The following is an 18,860-nucleotide window of genomic DNA, read 5'->3' on the forward strand; positions in this document are numbered from 1 at the left end:
GTTGTGTTAATTGGGTCTACAAATCTATCCTAATTGTGAGCTCAACTGTAAGAAGTGAGTGAAAGTTCATGGATGTCACAATAGCCTATCACAACAAATGTTGATGGAAAAAATTACAAAAGTGAGACAGACTGAATGGTACAGACAAAAAGGCCTACGGATATAACTCAAGCACTATGTTAAGACTGTGACTGGTAAACAAAAGGAGTAGAGGACCAGAAAGCAATGAACCAAAACTGGGGTATGAGAGATTGAGTAATTGCTGGACAAAATAATGAAGGGATGGGCTATTTTCCCTTTCACTCCCTTTTGGGATCCTCAAAGAAAGGAATGTTAGGAAAAAACTGGCTGCTGGAGTGAGCTTCACCATCATGGCCACAGTCTCCTGGGACTCCAGACCTTCATCATCTTGATCCTGAGGGACGTCCTGACCAGACAAGGCCAGAGAGGTAGCATCGCCACCTCCATCAGCTCTGGCTGAATCCCGAACACCACCTCAGATGTGAAACTTTCTTTCTCCCCCACCCCCCAAATGTGTCCTTTCCCCTCTCTACCTTATCTCATCTCTTCCCTATCTCTGCCATTTTTCTTTCTGTTTAATAAGAGCCTGGTTTAGCTGGCCAAGACCGCATATTTTGCAACACTACTATAAGCCTGTGATCTGAAAGAGGCAGTTAAAAGCAATGCCCTAAACAACCTGATGTTCATACAAATTCACCAGATCTCATATTAGCTGATAAAATTGTATGCTTTGTCTGTTTTTCCGGCACTGAGATTGCAAGTGAGAGTCAACACCAGAGATAGAAGCTGCGTATTCTACCTTTGCTGTTCTTTCTCTTCTCCTTTTGTCTTCTAGAAAACGGGGAGGGAGAGGGGGGCATTAACAGAAACAATGACAGTTCCAGACCATGTCAACTAACTTTCCTCTTTTCTCAAAAAATGAGTTAATCCCATCTAAGAGACTGTCAAACAGGTTTTTATTCCTTTTAAAAACTCTCTCCAGCTAAAGAGAAAAGGGAACAGGGGATGTTAAATGAAACCCTTATTTAATACTTCACATTTCAAATGCTTTAACTGTTTTCCCTTCTTTTCTGTATCTTCATCCCAAACCTCGTTTAAAACTGTTTAATGTTGGACAGCGACTGGATCATGATAACAGCGCTGTCTTCTTGGGTCTATTTGTTCCGTCTAAATTCATACAACAGTCAGCATCCTTGGGTGGGATTTTCAAAAACACCTAAGAGACTTAGCGGAACAAGTTCCATGTGCTCCTAAATCATTTAGGGACTTTTGAAAATGTCTTCCTTTATGCCTGAGTTCCCCACCTGTAAAATGGGGATAATAGCACTGCCCTGCATCAACGGGGTGCCTGGAGTATAAGTACATTAATGTTTGTGTGGTGCACAAATACTACAGGGATGAGGTCCAGCGCTATATAGATGGATAAAGTAGACAGAGCAAAAATAAGACTTATAATGAAAAGCCGGTTGCACCCTTACCAATGGGTATGACCCTAAAATATTCAATACAGAGCCTGGCATTACTTAAGCAACATGTGATTTACACATGAAATTGTCAGTGTTCTTTGAACATAGAAATAACATCTGCATTAGGGAAAAAAAGGATTATGAAACTGAAATATGCTTGATTATTAAATTAGTACTCTACATGTTTATAGTATTTTAAGATGGCTTTGATACATTTCCTATGGTTATGACTTGTTACTTGCAATATTACAAACCAATTTTAAAACATTACACTGAATTCGAAGTTGATCCTTTATTACATTGAATTCAAGGTTGATCCTTTGTTACCTCGGTCGATATATCTGTGTGATCACGTACATATACTACAGTGTATATGTACGTGACCACACAGATATATTGACTGAGGTAACAATTCCCTGGAAAAAGATATGCCTCGAGGGGAAAAAAAAATCGTGGCCCATCTAACACTACCATGCAGCCAGGGCCGGTTCCAGGCACCAGCAAAGGAAGCAGGTGCCTGGGGCGCCCAATAGAAAGGGTGGCAGTCCATCCGTTGTCGGGGCGGCACGTCCGGATCGGTGGCAGCGGCACTTCGGCGGCAGCTCAATCAGCCCGCTCCGGATTGACGGCAATTCGGTGGCAGGTCCTTCACTCGCTGTCTTCCTCTTCAGTGGCACTTTGGCAGCAGCTCAATTGGGTTCTTTTTTTTTTTTCCCCGCCGCTTGGCGCGGCAAAAAAAACTGGAAGCAGCGCTGCATGCAGCAGAATAAGGGATGCAAGGAAACTGGTCTCAACAGCACTTTCAGCACCCATTCAGAACGATCCACATGCATTAACTGCAAATGTAGACCAGGCCAAACAGTGTTCAGCCCCATTTCACGAAACCTGCTGAGCAAGTCTTCAAAGTTCTCTGAAATGGGGCTGAAGCTGAACGCTGCTTGCCCTGGGCTATGCTGGCACTTACCCAATGTGCTGCTGAGGCAGTGCTGAACCCATTGATGACACACATTGTCCTAAACTTTCCTACTGTGTTGCCCAGGAGGTAGAGTGCAGAAAACAAACAAACAAGTGCTAGTAAAATAATGCATGCACCGGTGGTGGCTGCCCTGACAGTCTGCCAGAGTACTCAAAATGAGGCTGCTTCTGAGTGCCGTAGTTGGTTTCAGTTTCTTGGTTTCACTTTTAAAATTGCTTGAGCTGGTCAGAGCAGTTATGGAAAACAACTAAAAATGGCTCTTTCCCAGGTATTTTAAAGATCCTAAAGGCAGTTAATACTAGTAAAAGAAGTGCTTGGAAGTGACTGCCTATAAAGAAAGGAACTAAACAAAGAAAAGTTACAGAAAGCAGAGTAGAGCAAAAAAGATTGGTCATTACACTGTGACCATTTTTCTCTTCTTCGATTTTTGGAACTGTGTTGGAACCTACAAGGTAATTCACATGGATCTAGAAATTAAGATGATGATGATGATTCTTAGGTAAAGAAATGCACAACAGCACAAGTTTGCCATGCCTTGACGGAGGGCTTTGTGGAATGCTCTGGAACAGCCACTGAGAAGCCAGGATTAAAACCAAGGAGAATTGAAAGTTGTGTAACAGAGAAACTGGGGAAAAAACAAAAACAAAGAAGGTGAACACAAATTTGTTCCCAGCGAATTGACTGTTTCCTTGTCTTTTGCTGTCATGCCACATGCCAGATCCACATAAGGTAAGGTTACAACAAACTAGCACGGCCAAGCACTCGGAGTCTAAATTTTGCCTAGCCCTTGATCCTTCAAAACGTGTAAACACTTGTGATTTTAAGCATGTGAGTTGCCCCATTGCTCTCTGTGTGGCTACTTACATGCTTAAAGTCACAGGTGCTTAAATGCACTGCTGGATTGGGGCATAAGGATTTAGTTATCTGTAGTCCTTTATAAGCATGCAGAGAGTGGGGTTTTTTTGTTTGTTTATTTCCTTTCGTATGGAAAGCATTGCAATGTTACAAACTGTAAGCAGAAAACTGATGAAATAATCTCACAGTGACTCTGCTAACTGATCACTGTATATCAAGTGAAAATTAAGAGGGGAAGTCCTCACTGCTTTGATGGGAAAACATCTTATAAAGTTATTGATGCTGAGGTTGCTTGTTGTTGGAAAGGGCAAGTTTAAAAAAATCACAAGTGTTCTTGTTTCAGTGCAGTGATAAATGGTTGGAAAAACTATGTGGAGCTCAAAATGCTGTTAATTCTGTAAGCTCTAATAGAGCCAGATTTTTGGGTGCATCAAGTACGGCAGTGTCTTTCTGAATGGAAATGCAATTAAATAGTTTTTCAAATTAATCTATTGCTATATCGGGGGGCAGGTCACTTTGTTCTTTCAGCTTCTCCTGTTCTATCATTACTGCTGCAGAAGCACTAGCCACTTGCAGCTGGCACGCCTCCAGATTGATTATTATATAACTTGGGGGTGAAAATACGGCCAAACATTCCTAAGTCAACACACATTGCGTGTCTTGATGCCATTAGTGGTTATTTTCTTATGGTGTATAGGCCTGCTCTGTGATCTCGAGTGAATTTGGGCAAGTGCACAGGATGGCTTCAGATCAACTGGTTTTCTTTGTGAACGGCAAAAAGGTAAGGGAGATTCCAACTTTTTATTCTCTTTGCTCTTGGATCCTGGCTGTGTTAATCATTTTATCATATTCTCTTCCACTGAAGTTTTCTAACAGAGCAGCAACAACCTTTAAATTTAGGGCTGTATCATAATAGTTCTATGGATAGAAATTCCATGCTTGAATAATAGAAGTATAGCAGTGGGGTATACTACTGACCACTGGTGACTGTGGTTGTGAAATGTTCAGGGAGATTAGAGAGACTACAAAAACAGAAAACCCAATAATAATGGGGGTTTCAACTACCCCCGTATTGACTGGGTAATGTCACCTCAGGACGGGGTGCAGAGATAAAATTTTTATTCACCATTAATGACTACTTCTTGGAGCAGCTGGTCCTGGAACCCACAAGGGGAGAGACAATTCTCGATATATTCCTAAGTGGAGCACAGGATCTGGTCCAAGAGGTAACTATAGCTGAACTGCTTGGTAATAACAAGCATATAATTAAATTTAACATCCTTAGGGTGGGGGGATGGATGCCAATGAAACCCACCCACCACAGTAACATTTAACGTCAAAAAAGGAAACTACACAAAAATGAAGACACTATTAAATGGAAATTAAAAAAGAACAATATAATAGAGACTCAAACTAATTGTATAAAAAAACAGTAAGAGAACAAATAAAATGCCACGATGGCTAAACAGCAAAGTAAAAGAGATAGTTAGAGGCAAAAATACATTTAAAAATTGGAAGTCAAATCCTACTGAGGAAAATAAAAAAAGCATAAACTCTGGCAAGTCAAATGTAAACATATAATTAGGTTGGCAATAAACAAACAAACAAACCTATTTGTAAAGCAACTACCAAAATACATAAAAACTAATAGCAAAAAATGTTTTAAGTACATCAGAAGCAGGAAGCCTCCCAAACAATCAGTAGGGCAAGTGGATGTAAAGGTGCTAAAAGCAGCACTCAAGGAATACAAGGCTGTTGCGGAGAAACTAAATGAATTCTTTCCATCGGTCTTCTCTGCAGAGGATATGAGAGACATTCCCACACTTGAGCCATTCATTTTAGGTGACAAATCTTAGGAACAGTCCCGGATTGAGGTGTCAGTAGAGAGAAAGTTTTGGAACAAATTGATAAATTAAATAGTAGTAAGTCACCAGGACCAGGATGGTATTCATCCAAGACATCTGAAGGACCCCATTATGAAATTTCAGAACTACTAACTGTGATATGTAACCTATTGGCTAAATCAGCCTCTGTATAGATAACTGGAGGATTGCTAATGCACTGCAGATTTTTAAAAAAGACTCCAGAGGTGATCCTGGCAATTGCAGGTCAGTAAACCTAACGTCAGTACCAGGCAAAATGGCTGAAACTATAGTAAAGAACAGACTTATCAGACACATAGATGAACACGATTTTTTGGGGAAGAGTCAATGTGGTTTTTATAAACGGAAATCATGCCTCACCAATCTATTGGAATTCATTGAGGATGTCAACAAGCATGTGGACAAGAGTGATCCAGTAGATATAGTGTACTTGAACTTTCAGAAAACCTTTGACAAGGTCCCAAATCAAAGGCTCTTAAGCAAAGTAAGCAGTCATAGGATAAGTGGGAAGGTCCTCTCATGGATCAGTAACTGCTTAAAAGATAGGAAACACAGAGTAGAAGTAAATGGTAAGTTTTCACAATGGAAAGAGGAAAATAGTAGGGTCCCTCAAGGATCTGTATTGGGACCAGTGCTGTTCAACATATTCATAAATGATCTGGGAAATGGGATAAACAGTGAGGTGGCAAAGTTTACAGATGATACAGAATTACTCAAGATAGTTAAGTCCAAAGAAGACTATGAAGAGTTACAAAGGGATCTCATAAAACTGGGTGACTGGGTAACAGAATGGTAGATGAAATTCAGTTATGATAAGTGCAAATTAATGCACATTGGAAAAAATAATCCTAACTATATATATGAAATGATGGAGTCTAAATTGCTTCTGTCACTCAAGAAAGAGATTTTGGAGTCATTGTGGATAGTTCTCGGAAAACATCGGCTCAGTGGGCAGAAGTGATCAAAAAAGCTAACAGAATGTTAGGAACCATTAGGAATGGGATAGATAATAAGACAGACAATATCATAATGCCACTATATAAATCCACAGTATGCCCACATTTTGAATACTGCGTGCAGTTCTGGTCACCCCATCGCAGCAAAGATATATTAGAATTGGAAGAGATACAGAAAAGGGCAACAAAAATGATTAGAAGTATGGAACAGCTTCCATATGAAGTGAGATTAGGAATACTGGGACTGTCCATTTTAGAGAAGAGATTATTAAAGGGGGCTATTTTAGAGGTCTATCAAAATATAATGATGTGGAGGAAGTGAGTAGGGGAGTGTTATTTACCCCTTTACATAATACAAGAACCTAGGGTCAGCTGATGAAATTAATATGCAGCAGTTTTAAAACAAACCTAAGGAAGCACTTCTTTACATAATGCACAGTCAACCTGAGGAATTTGCTGTGAGGGGATGTTATGAAAGTCAAAAGTATAACTGACTTCAAAAGAGAATTAGATTGGAGGATAGATCTATCAATGGCTATTAGACAAGATGTTGAGGGACGCAAACCCATGCTCTGGATGTCCTTAAACCTCTGACTGCCAGAAGCTGGGACTGGGCAACAGGAGATGGATCACTTGATAATTACCCATTCTGTTCCTTCCCTCCGAAGCACTGGCCATTGTTGGAAGACATCGCTGCACTTCAATAGCATTTCTTAGAAAGTTACTTTACCATAAAAGTAAAGAGGTGCACTAATTTTATGTAATTACTTTAAACTGTTTCAATAGCCAAAGCAGATCTGAAGAAGGCTGCTGAAGATGTGTGTGTGTGTGTGTGTGTGTGTGTGTATGTGTGTGTGCAATATATTCAAGATGACTGTGCTTCGGAGTAGGCAATAAGAAATTGAATTCAAGTCAAACATTCATCCCATCTGCATTTAAACAGCTGGAATACAGTTTACAATCAAACTGGTTTTGCACTAATAAAAGCGCATCCGTTGCGCCGATCAGATACCAATGATCGCCCAAGAGGTGGCTGCCTTTCAGAGGTGGGTGGTGTGATTCCTGCACACAGTGGGACAGTGAATTCCGTTTTTAACAGCATCCCCTCACTCTGCAGAGGTTTAACGCTAACCAGGATTGTGGTCTGCATCCTGCAAGGCACTGAAACAAGTCAGGACTGCCACTCTACTGCACTCACAATAGAATTTATCTATGTCCGTGTTCAGTGTGGGGCAAACCCTGCCCCTCTTTTTATGGCAGTTGATCCAATGAGACCAGTGCAGTGCTACTGCCCAGAGACTAGCATGGTGGGAAGCCATGTCGAGGTGTGCACCCCCTGTGCATTGTGGAGCACAGATCTATGGAGATTTCTTGCACACTGCTGAGGAGTAGAGCAGGAGTTGGGGCTGGGCCAGAGAACCAGTACACTGATTCACTGGCCTTTCTTTCCCATGGAGAGAACATGCTGTATGGTTTCTAGGTTCAGAGGCTGCAGTAGTGACTGTGCTGCTGTTCTGCATTCCGGGGGCAGGATTCCTATCATCCCCGTTTTCACCTAACAAGGCTGTGCGCTGTGGAGTTAATCAGCTTGGTCGTGCTGTGCATGAGGGCAGGATATGACCCTATCCCAACTAGAGATGGGGCTGAGCTGTGAGTTTGATTCCCAATCTGGATTTGGATCCAAACTTCCCTAAGATTTCGGGGATGTTTGAAGTCAAGAGCTCTGGTTTGTACCAAAGAGTGCGCTGAGCCATGACGTTTGGATCTGAGCCTACCCAACGTCTGAGGAGAGCCGAGATTTGGTGTAGAGTGTTCTGGCAGACACCATTCTTTAGTTCTCTGGTTGGAAATAGGGGCAGATCATGAGGCTGCTTATGCAAGTGTGTCAAGACATAACACAGCAGAAGGACCAAGTCAGCAGAGAACTTGGTTGGTGGCACTCCTCTTCCATTGCCTATTGGAACTGTAATTGTAAGGGGTTGCTCCTGAAATCGGTGGGGATAATTTCATTTTGCACTGTGCAGGAGTATGGGTGTGAGGTACTCAGATCCTATTTGAAGGGTCGAGTACCTAAGCAGACAGACAGAATGAATATTGGGGTCCTATAATGCTACACACTGTGCAACACATAAGTAAACATTATTTCCACCCAAAGAGTTTAAACGCCAATTAGAGACTATACAAATGAGCCTAACAAACAGTTGGGGGGAAGACCTGAGGGAGGACAAAAATAACGGTAATAAATTCAGGTAGTTACATAGATTAACAGTGTTCACAGCAGTGTCATAAGGCAGGGCCAACAAGATGGGCCTTGTTCTGATCTCACAGTAGTTTTACCCTGGGGGACTCTATTGAATGCAGTGAAGTCACTCCTGACTTACACAGGTGTGTGGTCTGATTCAAGCCCTGGGTTTGATCCCGAGTGGTACTGAGCACGATAACTCCCATTAGGCCTGATACGCCTCCTGCTTACACCAGTTTTACGTTTAGGCAACACCATTTACTACAATGGTGTTCATGCTGCTTTACAACGACAGGAGTAAGAGGTGAATCTGGTCTATTGACTTGAAAAGGAGGTGTGGTGAGGGTGCCCAGCATGTTACATATTTGCTCCAATGATGAGGGGCCGCTTCCATTCCAAGGCCCCAGCTTGGCAAAGATTTAACTTTCATGGCACTTACGCACATGCTTAAGTGCTTTGTTGAATAACTGGTGTCTAAAGGCTTTGCTGAATCAGGGCCTAAGCCCATATTTTCAGCCATTTACAACTTCCCAAATAATGGACATTTGGTGATGAGACTTCTTGTGTTTATTCTTGGTCCACAACTGCATATTTTTAGGAAAATCTCAAGAAAACCTATTTGGCCATTTTGGGTTTATTGAACCATTAAGAAAATTGTCCAGTCGCTTATTTTTTATGCCTGGATAACTCAAAAAGAGCTTTACTTGAAAGGGCCAGGCTGGGCACGTGCATAGACCACAGAAAGGGATGTGGATTTTGCTGTGCTTGACAATAGTATGATTTGAAAATAGTAATTCTCGGAATGATCTGAAATAGGGAACTGCTTCTCATTACCGAAATAAACACATAATGAGGTACCATTTGCTGCAAGTGGAGTGGAGGCCACTAGCCACTGGAGGCCAGAATGGCAGCTATGAATACTGCCCCCAGGTTGGGAGAGGGGATTCTATGCCCCTACTCACCAGAGCAGTTCTCACACAAAGACTTGCAGCCTGTTTACTTGGGTTTTGTGTGTGTGTGGCAGGGGAGAGGGGTGAATTTCACCAGTCAGTTTCAGCAATTGCTCAGTGGCAGTGTGAGACAGAGCACGCTGGAATGTAGGTGCCTTTTAGACTGAATGCTTATTTAAAAAAACAAATCAAGGTCGTGAGATGCCAGCCCCTTCCTTCAGATTGTTGCAGTGAAGATTCTAGAATTAGAATCCCACAAAAGTCAGGAAATTCAGAGTCAGGGATGTTGGCGTATATATCCAGCTATCATAACTAGGGTTGTGTGAAAAAAATAGGGCCTGATTTACTGTGGGAATCTAAACTCTGAAATTCTGGACTTTCGTGTGATTATAACTTAATTTTGCACTACTGTAGGCTTTTAAAAATTACAGAATGAGTATGTTACAATATGAGCCAACTTTGTGCATCTTACTGTTTAAATTTGGTCCCAGTGTAACCTGAAAGGCTCAGCAGCATGTTAACGAAAATCTGACTTTGCAAGTATGTTACTCTACTTTCCCAGATCATGTGCAGAAAACAGGTTGATGTGCACCTTCACATTGATGCCATTACAATCTTTGCAACTTTGTCCTTGAAAGGAGCCAGCATTACTGAGATATGTATGGTAATCAGGGATGAAAGTAATTTAACGGACTTGCCAGTATGCAGGCTGGCCGGGCTTCTGGCCAAGGGGCGGGGCCTCTGGCAGAAGGGGCAGGGCTGGGGCCAGATTCCCCCAGCCAGCCCTTTAGCGCTGCCTGGCCCGCGCCGCCCGGGGCTCCGGTGGCAATTTAAAGGGCCAGGTGCTCTGGCTGCTGCTGGGAGCCCCGGGCTAGCTGCTTCTACCCTGCCCGCACATCAGCGGCCCTGCCAGTACAGTCAGCTGTGTACCGGGGGCCACTTTCTCACCCGTGTGCCATACCAGACCGTACTGGCTTACTTTCATCTCTGATGGTAATCCCCACGCTTAATATACATTCAGGGGAATGCTGCAAATACTTCTGTGATGCCAGTCACTTGAAAAGATTATATTTGTAAAGATTTGAATAGTGATGAGTGCCAGAGTCCATTTGCCGGGCAAATTATCTGTTTTATGGTCACAAATATAGGAGTTGTATATATAACCGCTGCCCAACTACATTTTGCAGGAGCCAATTATGAAAATGTGGGTCTTATGGGAAAAAAAACTCAAAGTACAAAGGGTGGTAAATTATCTTATCTTGAAGGGGGGAAGACAAGGTTCTAAAAGCGCCCTTTGCTTCAATCAAACTTTCAAAACTGAGAGAGATTATCTTAAATAAACTGCAGTGACTGTACTTAGGACTCCTACATTGTAAGAGTCAAGAATACATTATCACATCCTATATGTAACTTTATTGGAAATGTGCCTTGATACTCTGTTAATACCGATGGAGCAAAACAAGGCCTGCAGGCGAGAAGAAAACAAATAAAGAACTTTGATTTCTGACCACAGGGAGAAGGTTCAAGTAGAACCTAGTTTTAAATCTGATAAAATAGGTAACAGTAAACAACATTATTAAAAATCACGACTGAGTTGACTGAAATTGCGCAGAACAAGATTCCTCCACGCCAAAATCTGCCGTGTCCAGGTTCAAGATGGTTATTAATGTAACAACTTTTAATATAACATTAAAAAATGAAGCCTGATAAACTTCGTGTCAAGTCAGAATCAGTGCTGAATCTTAGATTGTATCCCCAGATCCAACAAGAATTAAATAGCTTGTTACCTTAATAAATAACATCTAGCAAGAATGAAACATCTTATCTTAATAAATAACTTTCTAAGGTCAGCATTTGGGTTTAAGTGAGTATTTTACTCAGTATTAGAGATGGGCATGAACCAAATCCTGATCCAGGCAATCCTGAACTTTGGATCACTTAACATTTCTTTGCTCATCTGAACCAAACCTCCGAACTTCTTGAGGGTCTCACATCACTAACAGAATTTATTTACATATGTCCAAACCTATTAAAACATGGTGTTTGGACCAGGGCTTCTGCAGGAGAGATAATGGAATAAACTCCAAGATGCCAAGTGCTTTGTCCCTGCTTAGTCTATGTCTACATTACGAAGTTAAGTCTACTTAAATTATGTCGACACACAGCCACCGCTGTAATTAAACTGCTCCTGTATGTCCACACTATGATCCTTGTGTCAGCAGAGCACATCCACAGTAGCCGCTCTTGTGTTGACACAGAGCTGTGCACCGTGGGTCGCTATCCCACTGTGCAACTGGCCACAGGGTGTTTTGGGAAGGGATTTCAATGTCTCACGGGGGCAGGTGCAGAGTCACATGATGGTTTCTCAATCCCATTGTTCCATGGGCATCCTACTGGATTTCCAGCCGCTTTTCAACTGCCCTGGTAACCTGCAACCCAGCCGTCTCTGTCAGAACGCATGGATCCTGCCTTGCTGTTCAGTATTGTGCTGTGCGTTATGAACACAAGTCCATAAGAGGAGCTCAATGGGGGGCTATTCGGCTGAGGGATGCCTTGAAGGAGTATATTAACACGGAACCACAGTAATGTGTGTTACTGTAGTATGCTGAGCCTGGCATTGTTTGTTTGTGCCGTGCTATGAACCTTGTAATGATTGCTGTGTGTGCCTGAAAACTAACGCACTTTAAATCACTTCTTAAAGTAGCACTCAGTAATATGACCAAACTGACATTGCTGAACACTAACACAAGAAGCCCACAGAAGTGTGTGTGTGAGAGAGAGAGACAGTGTGTGTGTTGGGCAAGTAAGGCAGAAGCTGGTGCACAGACAGGCGCCCCCCTGAACTCCCACCCCAGCTCAGTGGAGACCAGTACACTGGCGGGAGAGGGGGACACCCCAACACCAGCCCCCACCTCCCTCCCCAGCTCTGCACAGCACAGCAGTCTTTCTTTCCACCCCCAGCATCAGCCCACCCTGTCTGCCTGCTGCTGTGGTCCTACTGCTGGGGAGAGCAGGATTCCACCTTAATGTTTTGAATCTGTGATTCCCTCCAAGTTCTCCCACAGCTTCCTCTGCCCACAGACGGAGCTCTCTGTGTTGAGCAATTTCAAAACTTCCTGTGGCTTTGAAAGGGGAGGGGCACATGTCCGTGTAGCTGGCATCAGGGCCGTGGAGTTCAAAACAGTGAGCAGAGAAGTCACGTTGGGCATTGTGGGATATCTCCTGGAACTCAGTTACGGCAGCATAAGGAATGCAGTGTCTACACTGACATTGCCTCACTCTAACTATGTAGCAAAAAGCTCTATGCCTCTCATTGAGGTGGTTTTATTTTGTCAGCGGAGCAGGAGAGTTAAATCAGTGAGTACACCTCCATTGTTTTGTTGACAAAAGCTGCCTTTTGTTGACAAAACTGTGTAGTGTAGACAAGGCCTTAATATGCTGCTAAATCTGTTTCTTGGACACTCCACTTTCCTGACCTCTCTTGTGCTATATAAGCAGATCTTAAAAGTGACAGGCAGTGGGAGAAGGGACAAAGTTAACTGGTGTAATGCTGTTGATGTGAACAGAGTTGCACCAGGACTGAAGTTCATCTTCAGAGTTTGTATGTCTGTCTCTTTAGGTATATAAATCTTGATTATATGTTTTACAATACTTTTCTCTTCTTTCAGGTGGTGGAAAAAAATGTGGATCCAGAAACAACTTTACTGACCTACCTACGGAGAAAATGTATCCAATGTCAGGAAGAACGGTATAAGGTTTCAAATGGTTACGGCATTTCATTGTTGTTAACTGTTGCTATCCAACCCTAAACAGACAGTGTGTTTGGGGGTGAGAGCTGTATGCAGGTTTGTATTATTTTGGACTGTGAGTTCATCAGCTCATCTAAGTTAAGCAGTATCAAATCTAGCTAGTACTTGGAAGGGAAGCCTCTGAGAGTTGCTAGTGTTTCAAAATACGACAGGGAGAGAGAATCATACAAAAAAGAGGCCCATAAAATTGAGAGAACAATTAATTTCTAGTCACATATAAACTGCGTAGCAATTTCCTCACTGACAAATTAAGGCTGTTTCCATTTATGTTTCAATACATCAAAGCCATCGGTGCAAAGAGATTCCCAGTTTAGACTCTATGTCCCTTTACAAGGGTGTAGTTCGCACTTACCCCAGGCTTGCTGCCAAGTTCTGGCAGGTGCACAGGGTTTGGAGGAGGAAGGAGGACATTAGTCATGTTTGTTTTGGGTGTGGGGCACCAGCCGGCTTGTGCTCAGGGAGAGCTAACAGCAGCGTTCTGTCTGGATGCAGCATGGTTGCACAAGGGAGGGGGGAAGAAAGAGAGAGGACACAGCAGCCATCTCCAGGCACTCCTGTTCACGAAGAGTCACCATTTGGTCTTAGGTGTTTGAGCTTGTTAATGTCTAATTCAAATAATTTAATGTTTGGGATGATCATATTCTGTGGGGAAAGCTCCTGATTCTGTTGTTTTCTTAAAAATCCAGAGTTTATGGAAAGTCTACATCAGGGGTCGGCAACCTTTCAGAAGCGGTGTGCCGAGTCTTCATTTATTCACTCTAATTTAAGGTTTCGCGTGCCAGTAATACATTTTAATGTTTTTAGAAGGTCTCTTTCTATAAGTCTATAATATATAACTAAACTATTGTTGTATATAAAGTAAATAAGGTTTTTAAAATGTTTAAGAAGCTTCATTTAAAATTAAATTAAAATGCAGAGCCCTCTGGACCAGTGGCCAGGACCCAGGCAGTGTGAGTGCCACTGAAAATCAGCTCGCATGCTGTCTTCGGCACACGTGCCATAGGTTGCCTACCCCTGGTCTACATGGTGAATTCTGGCTCCTTGGGGAGCTTTTCACCCACATCCTAATAAAACTGACGTGACATTGGCAGAGAAAACCCTAAGATTATGCCTTGATGGTTTTCCATGAACAAGCTGTGTTCTGCTATAGTAGACACATGGTTGTGCAGAGATAATCAGTTTCATGTCAGTTCCAGTGGGAACCTCAATGACATTAGTATGAAAGGGCCCAATTCTGCTCTCATTGAAGTCAATTTGCCATGGACTTCAACAGTGGAGGAGCAAGCCTAAATTGATTATCTCAGCGTGGCCATATATTTACTGCAATCAAAGGCGGTTTCTCCTTGAAAATCAGTTCTGTCTTCCTCTGCAGTGCCCGATCCAGTTCACTATAAACAATGATAAATAGTTATAAGTAATAAGATATGATTTTGATACAGCACCTCTCATCCTAGAGGCTTGCAAAAGTTTGTCTTCTGACATTCCTCAGGTAAACCCAGATGATTTGTGGATGATATGAAAAGCCCTAATATGTTTCTGGGCTTAAGTGGGCATTTTTCCTGGGTTTGATGCTGCATGTTCTCTCTGTGCAAGAAACTCCTGTTGAGATCAATGGGATTTCAATGTACAAAGGGCTTATGGGACTGCGCCCTGAGTTAAGACTGCTAGGAGGATCCAATATACTCAGGGTGAAATTCAACCTGAGCAAGAACTGATTGGAGAGAGAAAATCACCACTAGAATAGTCTTGTAGATTCTTCCCATATCAACCTGTTGTGAGGTATAGGAGATGCTCTCCACCCCTGTGGATGAGGTCATGGGGCCAGCCCATGCATCTAGTGGGTCCCCCAGTGCCTCTCTACTGGCTCTGGCTCCCAGCACCTCCTTCCTTTGGGCTCCATTAGAACTTCCCTTGGCTGTGGCTGCCCCAGGACCCTTTGCAGGAGATGTCCCCATGGAAAAGGTAATACAGCCCCAGGAAATAAGAACTCATTTATTTTCGTGCATGCATTCGTACTTCTTTTTGCATGTGTGATGTATTTGCTAGTGTATATTCATCTTTCTGTATGTGCAATAAACTGACATATGGGTGATGGATTTACGGAGTAGACGACCTCAATGGGATATGTGCTCAAGTACCTTGCTGAATCGAGGCCTTACTTTAATTCCTGTTGTTATCCATGAATCTCCATAGCTATTGCACTTGTAGGAGAGAACTTCTGTTTTCATCATCTTTTTAGTTACATTGTTTTTCTACAGACTCCTGAATTTGACCATCAGAAAACAAATTTTGAAAACTGGGCTCTAAATCTGTCTGACTAAAATTGGCTACCTATGTTTTTGCTGACTTAGTTTTCTCAAGTTATATGTTTTTGTGTGTACCAGCACCTACCTTTTTGCTCACTTACTTGTTCCACATGTTTGTATTGGTGTCAAAATCTCAGATGCAGGTACACAAACATATACCCACATAGAACCTGCTTCAGTACAGAACCAGCCCCCCCCACGCCACACACACTGACTTCAACATCCCTGGTTTTCATCTATTGCCTCACACTGGAACCCATATGGGGTATCATCAAACAACTACAACTTCATATTTGATGGGGACCACATCCTGAAACAAATCTTTCCTGAACCCCCTCTTTTGGCCTTCAAACAACTCCCCCAACCTTGTCAAGCTCATCATCAGAACCAGGCTCCCCACAGACCAGGACCCACCAACTCAAAGCGGCACCAGACCCTGCCAGAACAATAGATACAAAACCTGCAGACATAGCTCCACTGCTACAATGATCAATACACCCCACAACACACCTTTCAAGATCCATGGGTTCTACACATGCTTATTGCAACATGTTGTGTAACTCATCCAGTGCACTAAATGCCCCATAACAAATCTGCGGGTGAAATCAGCCAATCACTACACTCTTGAATGAACTCACACAGAAAAATGATAAAAGACAAAAACACTACATCACCCTTGGGTAAACATTTTTGACAAAGCGATCACTCCATACCTGATCTTTCAGTACTTGTCCTCAAAGGAAACCTGCACAACATCTTCAAAAGGTGAGCCTGGGAACTTAAATTCATAACAAGACATTAAAAACCCTGGACTTGACAGAGATGCTGGTTTCATGGCTCATTACAATTTGTAACACACCTGCCTGCTAATCTGCAATAGTCCACTTCAAACCCCTTTTGAATAACAGTCTAATTCTTATTGCCCACTCCATTTCAAGTGGCTGCCTACAACATGTACCCCTTATACTTAACAGTCAGTCCCAACCTGTGTCTAGCTCAGACACTCTCAATTCCTTCCCCAGACCTGAAGAAGAACTTTGTGTAGCTCTAAACCTTGTACCTTCCACCCACAGATGTTGGTCCAGTAAACTATATTACTTCACCTTCCTTGTCTCTCTCTTTTCCCGGGTCCAATATGCATACAACAACACTGCAAAAAACAAACAAAGAAAAAACCAACTTTCAGCAGTATTTCCTCCTGCACCCCCCCCCCCCATTTTTTTTTGGTCAAAATTTAAAAAGTTATTGAAAAATGTCAAGACTCAAAAAATTGTAACCAGCTCTAATAAGTATATTAGGTAGTTACATGAAGATCTGATAATAAGGCAGTTGTCAATCCTGTAGTCTTCACGTCAGTATTTGAGGCTTTTCTTCTGTAAAAACTAAGTTGTTGATAAGGGAAAATGTAAAGAAAATTAGGAACTCAGTTTTCAGCCAGAACCTTTGGAAAACTTTGGCTGTAAAAGGGTTGTGGGCTGTACATTTGCCAGGGCTATTGTTATGCTTCTGTATTTTCCTTAACCCTTGTTCTCTCAGTGGGGCTACCTGGAACCAAGCTAGGCTGTGGAGAAGGTGGATGTGGTGCTTGCACTGTTATGATATCCAAGTTTGACAACTCCCAGAAGAAAATCGTGTATCCTTTGCAAGCTGAACCTGTAAACTGAGAGGGAAATGAAAATAGTCATGAATCCAGGTTTTTCCCTTCTGGATGCAGCATGTTTATGATTAAAGAAATGTTGTTACATAATGTTATGTTTCTGCCAAAGCCTCAATCCACAATTCAGGACATAAACTCAGCAGGTACAAGAAGTTATTTCCTCCAACAGTATTATACAATGCTTATGTAGATTTTACATCTTGCCTTGAAGGATGAGCACAGGCTCTTGTGACAGACCAGATGGCAGCTTAGATGGCCTTTCCCAAAATGGTAACCTTTATAACCCTAATGTAGCATTCTCCTGCTGCAATGCAGCCCCGCTTTTGCCCTGGCAAGAATAAAATTACAATTACCCTGCTAGGATCTTTATTACGATTACATTTTTGGAATCATCTGGCTTCTGTGTGTCTGTTGATATCCACAGTATCTGCAGCTATCCATTTAATCTGCAAAACAATTCTTTCTGTTTGGCACATGGAATTATGTCCTTCTTAGTTCTTGATCGTTTGTGGAGCTAAGCAATGAAATCAAACCAAGAAGAAGTAAAACACTGATTATTCTTTCTGTGGAGAATGGCAGAATCTTCAAATAGTGAAAATGCCGTGGATAATTTACCATGGGTTGGTGAACATCTCTAATGAGGTCAAAGGGTGACCAAGAAAAGAAAAAGGATGGTGTCTCATTAATAAATCCCTTCAATCATTCTGTCCCCTAGCAGCCAGAATATTTATTTATTTAATTTATTTTTGGGGCTACACAGGTTGCAGGGATCAGGAGAGCTAATTATGAGGAAAGTTCCAGCTACATTGTTTGATTTCATCTTTAATCAGAGACATTGTCACTTTGTTCACCACCTACAAGAGGTGTGTCTGAGGTGTCTGAGCACAGGGCTGGAAGCCAGGAACTCCAGAGTTATTATTCCTAGCTCTCATGTGTGGCCTGGGCAAGTCATGTGACATCTCTGCCTGTTTCCCTATTTGCTGTATACTCATTTAAACTGCCTACAGAGCTGTTGTGCTTTGAGAAAGACTAGTGCTATTACCACTGGCCCAAATCCTGCCGTTCTTGCTCAGGTGAAGTCACTGGGAGTTTTGCTTGAGATTGGGCGGCAGGATTTGGCTGGTTGTTAATAAATATGTCCAGTCTGTCCTGTCTTATTTAGGTTTGTACGCTACACCCATCACCATGGCATTTGAGTTCCTTTCAGAGGTGCATTAAGCAACAAAGGGTGCATTTGGAAATTTCCACCTGGCCCTTCCCATCCAATGAAGAAGGTCTAGATCTGTCCCTGAGGCTAGGTCTATACTACCCGCCTGAATCGGCGGGTAGAAATCGACCTCTCGGGGATCAATTTATTGCGTCCCGTTGGGACGCGACAATCAATCCCCGAATCAGCGCTCTTACTCCACCAGCGGAGGTGGTAGTAAGCGCCGCCGACAGAAAGCCGCAGAAGTCGATTTTGCCGCCGTCCTCACAACGGGGTAAGTCGGCTGCGATACGTCGAATTCAGCTACGCTATTCACGTAGCTGAATTTGCGTATCTTAAATCGACTCCCCCCCTGTAGTGTAGATGTACCCTGAGAGTTTCAGACTTCACAAGGACTCTGTTTTGCCTGAGTGGAGCTGTCATGATTCCGGTGTTCTGTCACAGGCAGCATTGCCTTTCTTTAGCCCATTTGCTTGTCATAACCAGGCTGCCTGGAATTGCCACTGTATATATCAGAGGCTGCAAAGCAGGC

At 42.6% G+C, this 18,860-nt stretch overlaps 1 protein-coding gene across 1 annotated transcript in view; it reads left to right on the forward strand.

Moving 5' to 3' along the window:
- The first annotated feature begins 2,639 nt into the window (after positions 1 to 2,639).
- The window catches only part of XDH (xanthine dehydrogenase), a 74,630-nt gene continuing 58,409 nt past the window's right edge, over positions 2,640 to 18,860 (forward strand). Inside the window, exons 1-4 of the mRNA XM_034764730.1 lie at positions 2,640 to 3,192; positions 4,016 to 4,099; positions 13,018 to 13,075; positions 17,001 to 17,097. Of these exons, the coding sequence (XP_034620621.1) occupies positions 3,175 to 3,192; positions 4,016 to 4,099; positions 13,018 to 13,075; positions 17,001 to 17,097 (257 nt within the window). The 5' untranslated portion in view covers positions 2,640 to 3,174. The remainder of the gene's footprint in view (positions 3,193 to 4,015; positions 4,100 to 13,017; positions 13,076 to 17,000; positions 17,098 to 18,860) is intronic.

Source organism: Trachemys scripta, chromosome 3 (genome assembly GCF_013100865.1).
Source record: "Trachemys scripta elegans isolate TJP31775 chromosome 3, CAS_Tse_1.0, whole genome shotgun sequence".
In the NCBI taxonomy this organism is placed as follows: domain Eukaryota; kingdom Metazoa; phylum Chordata; order Testudines; family Emydidae; genus Trachemys; species Trachemys scripta.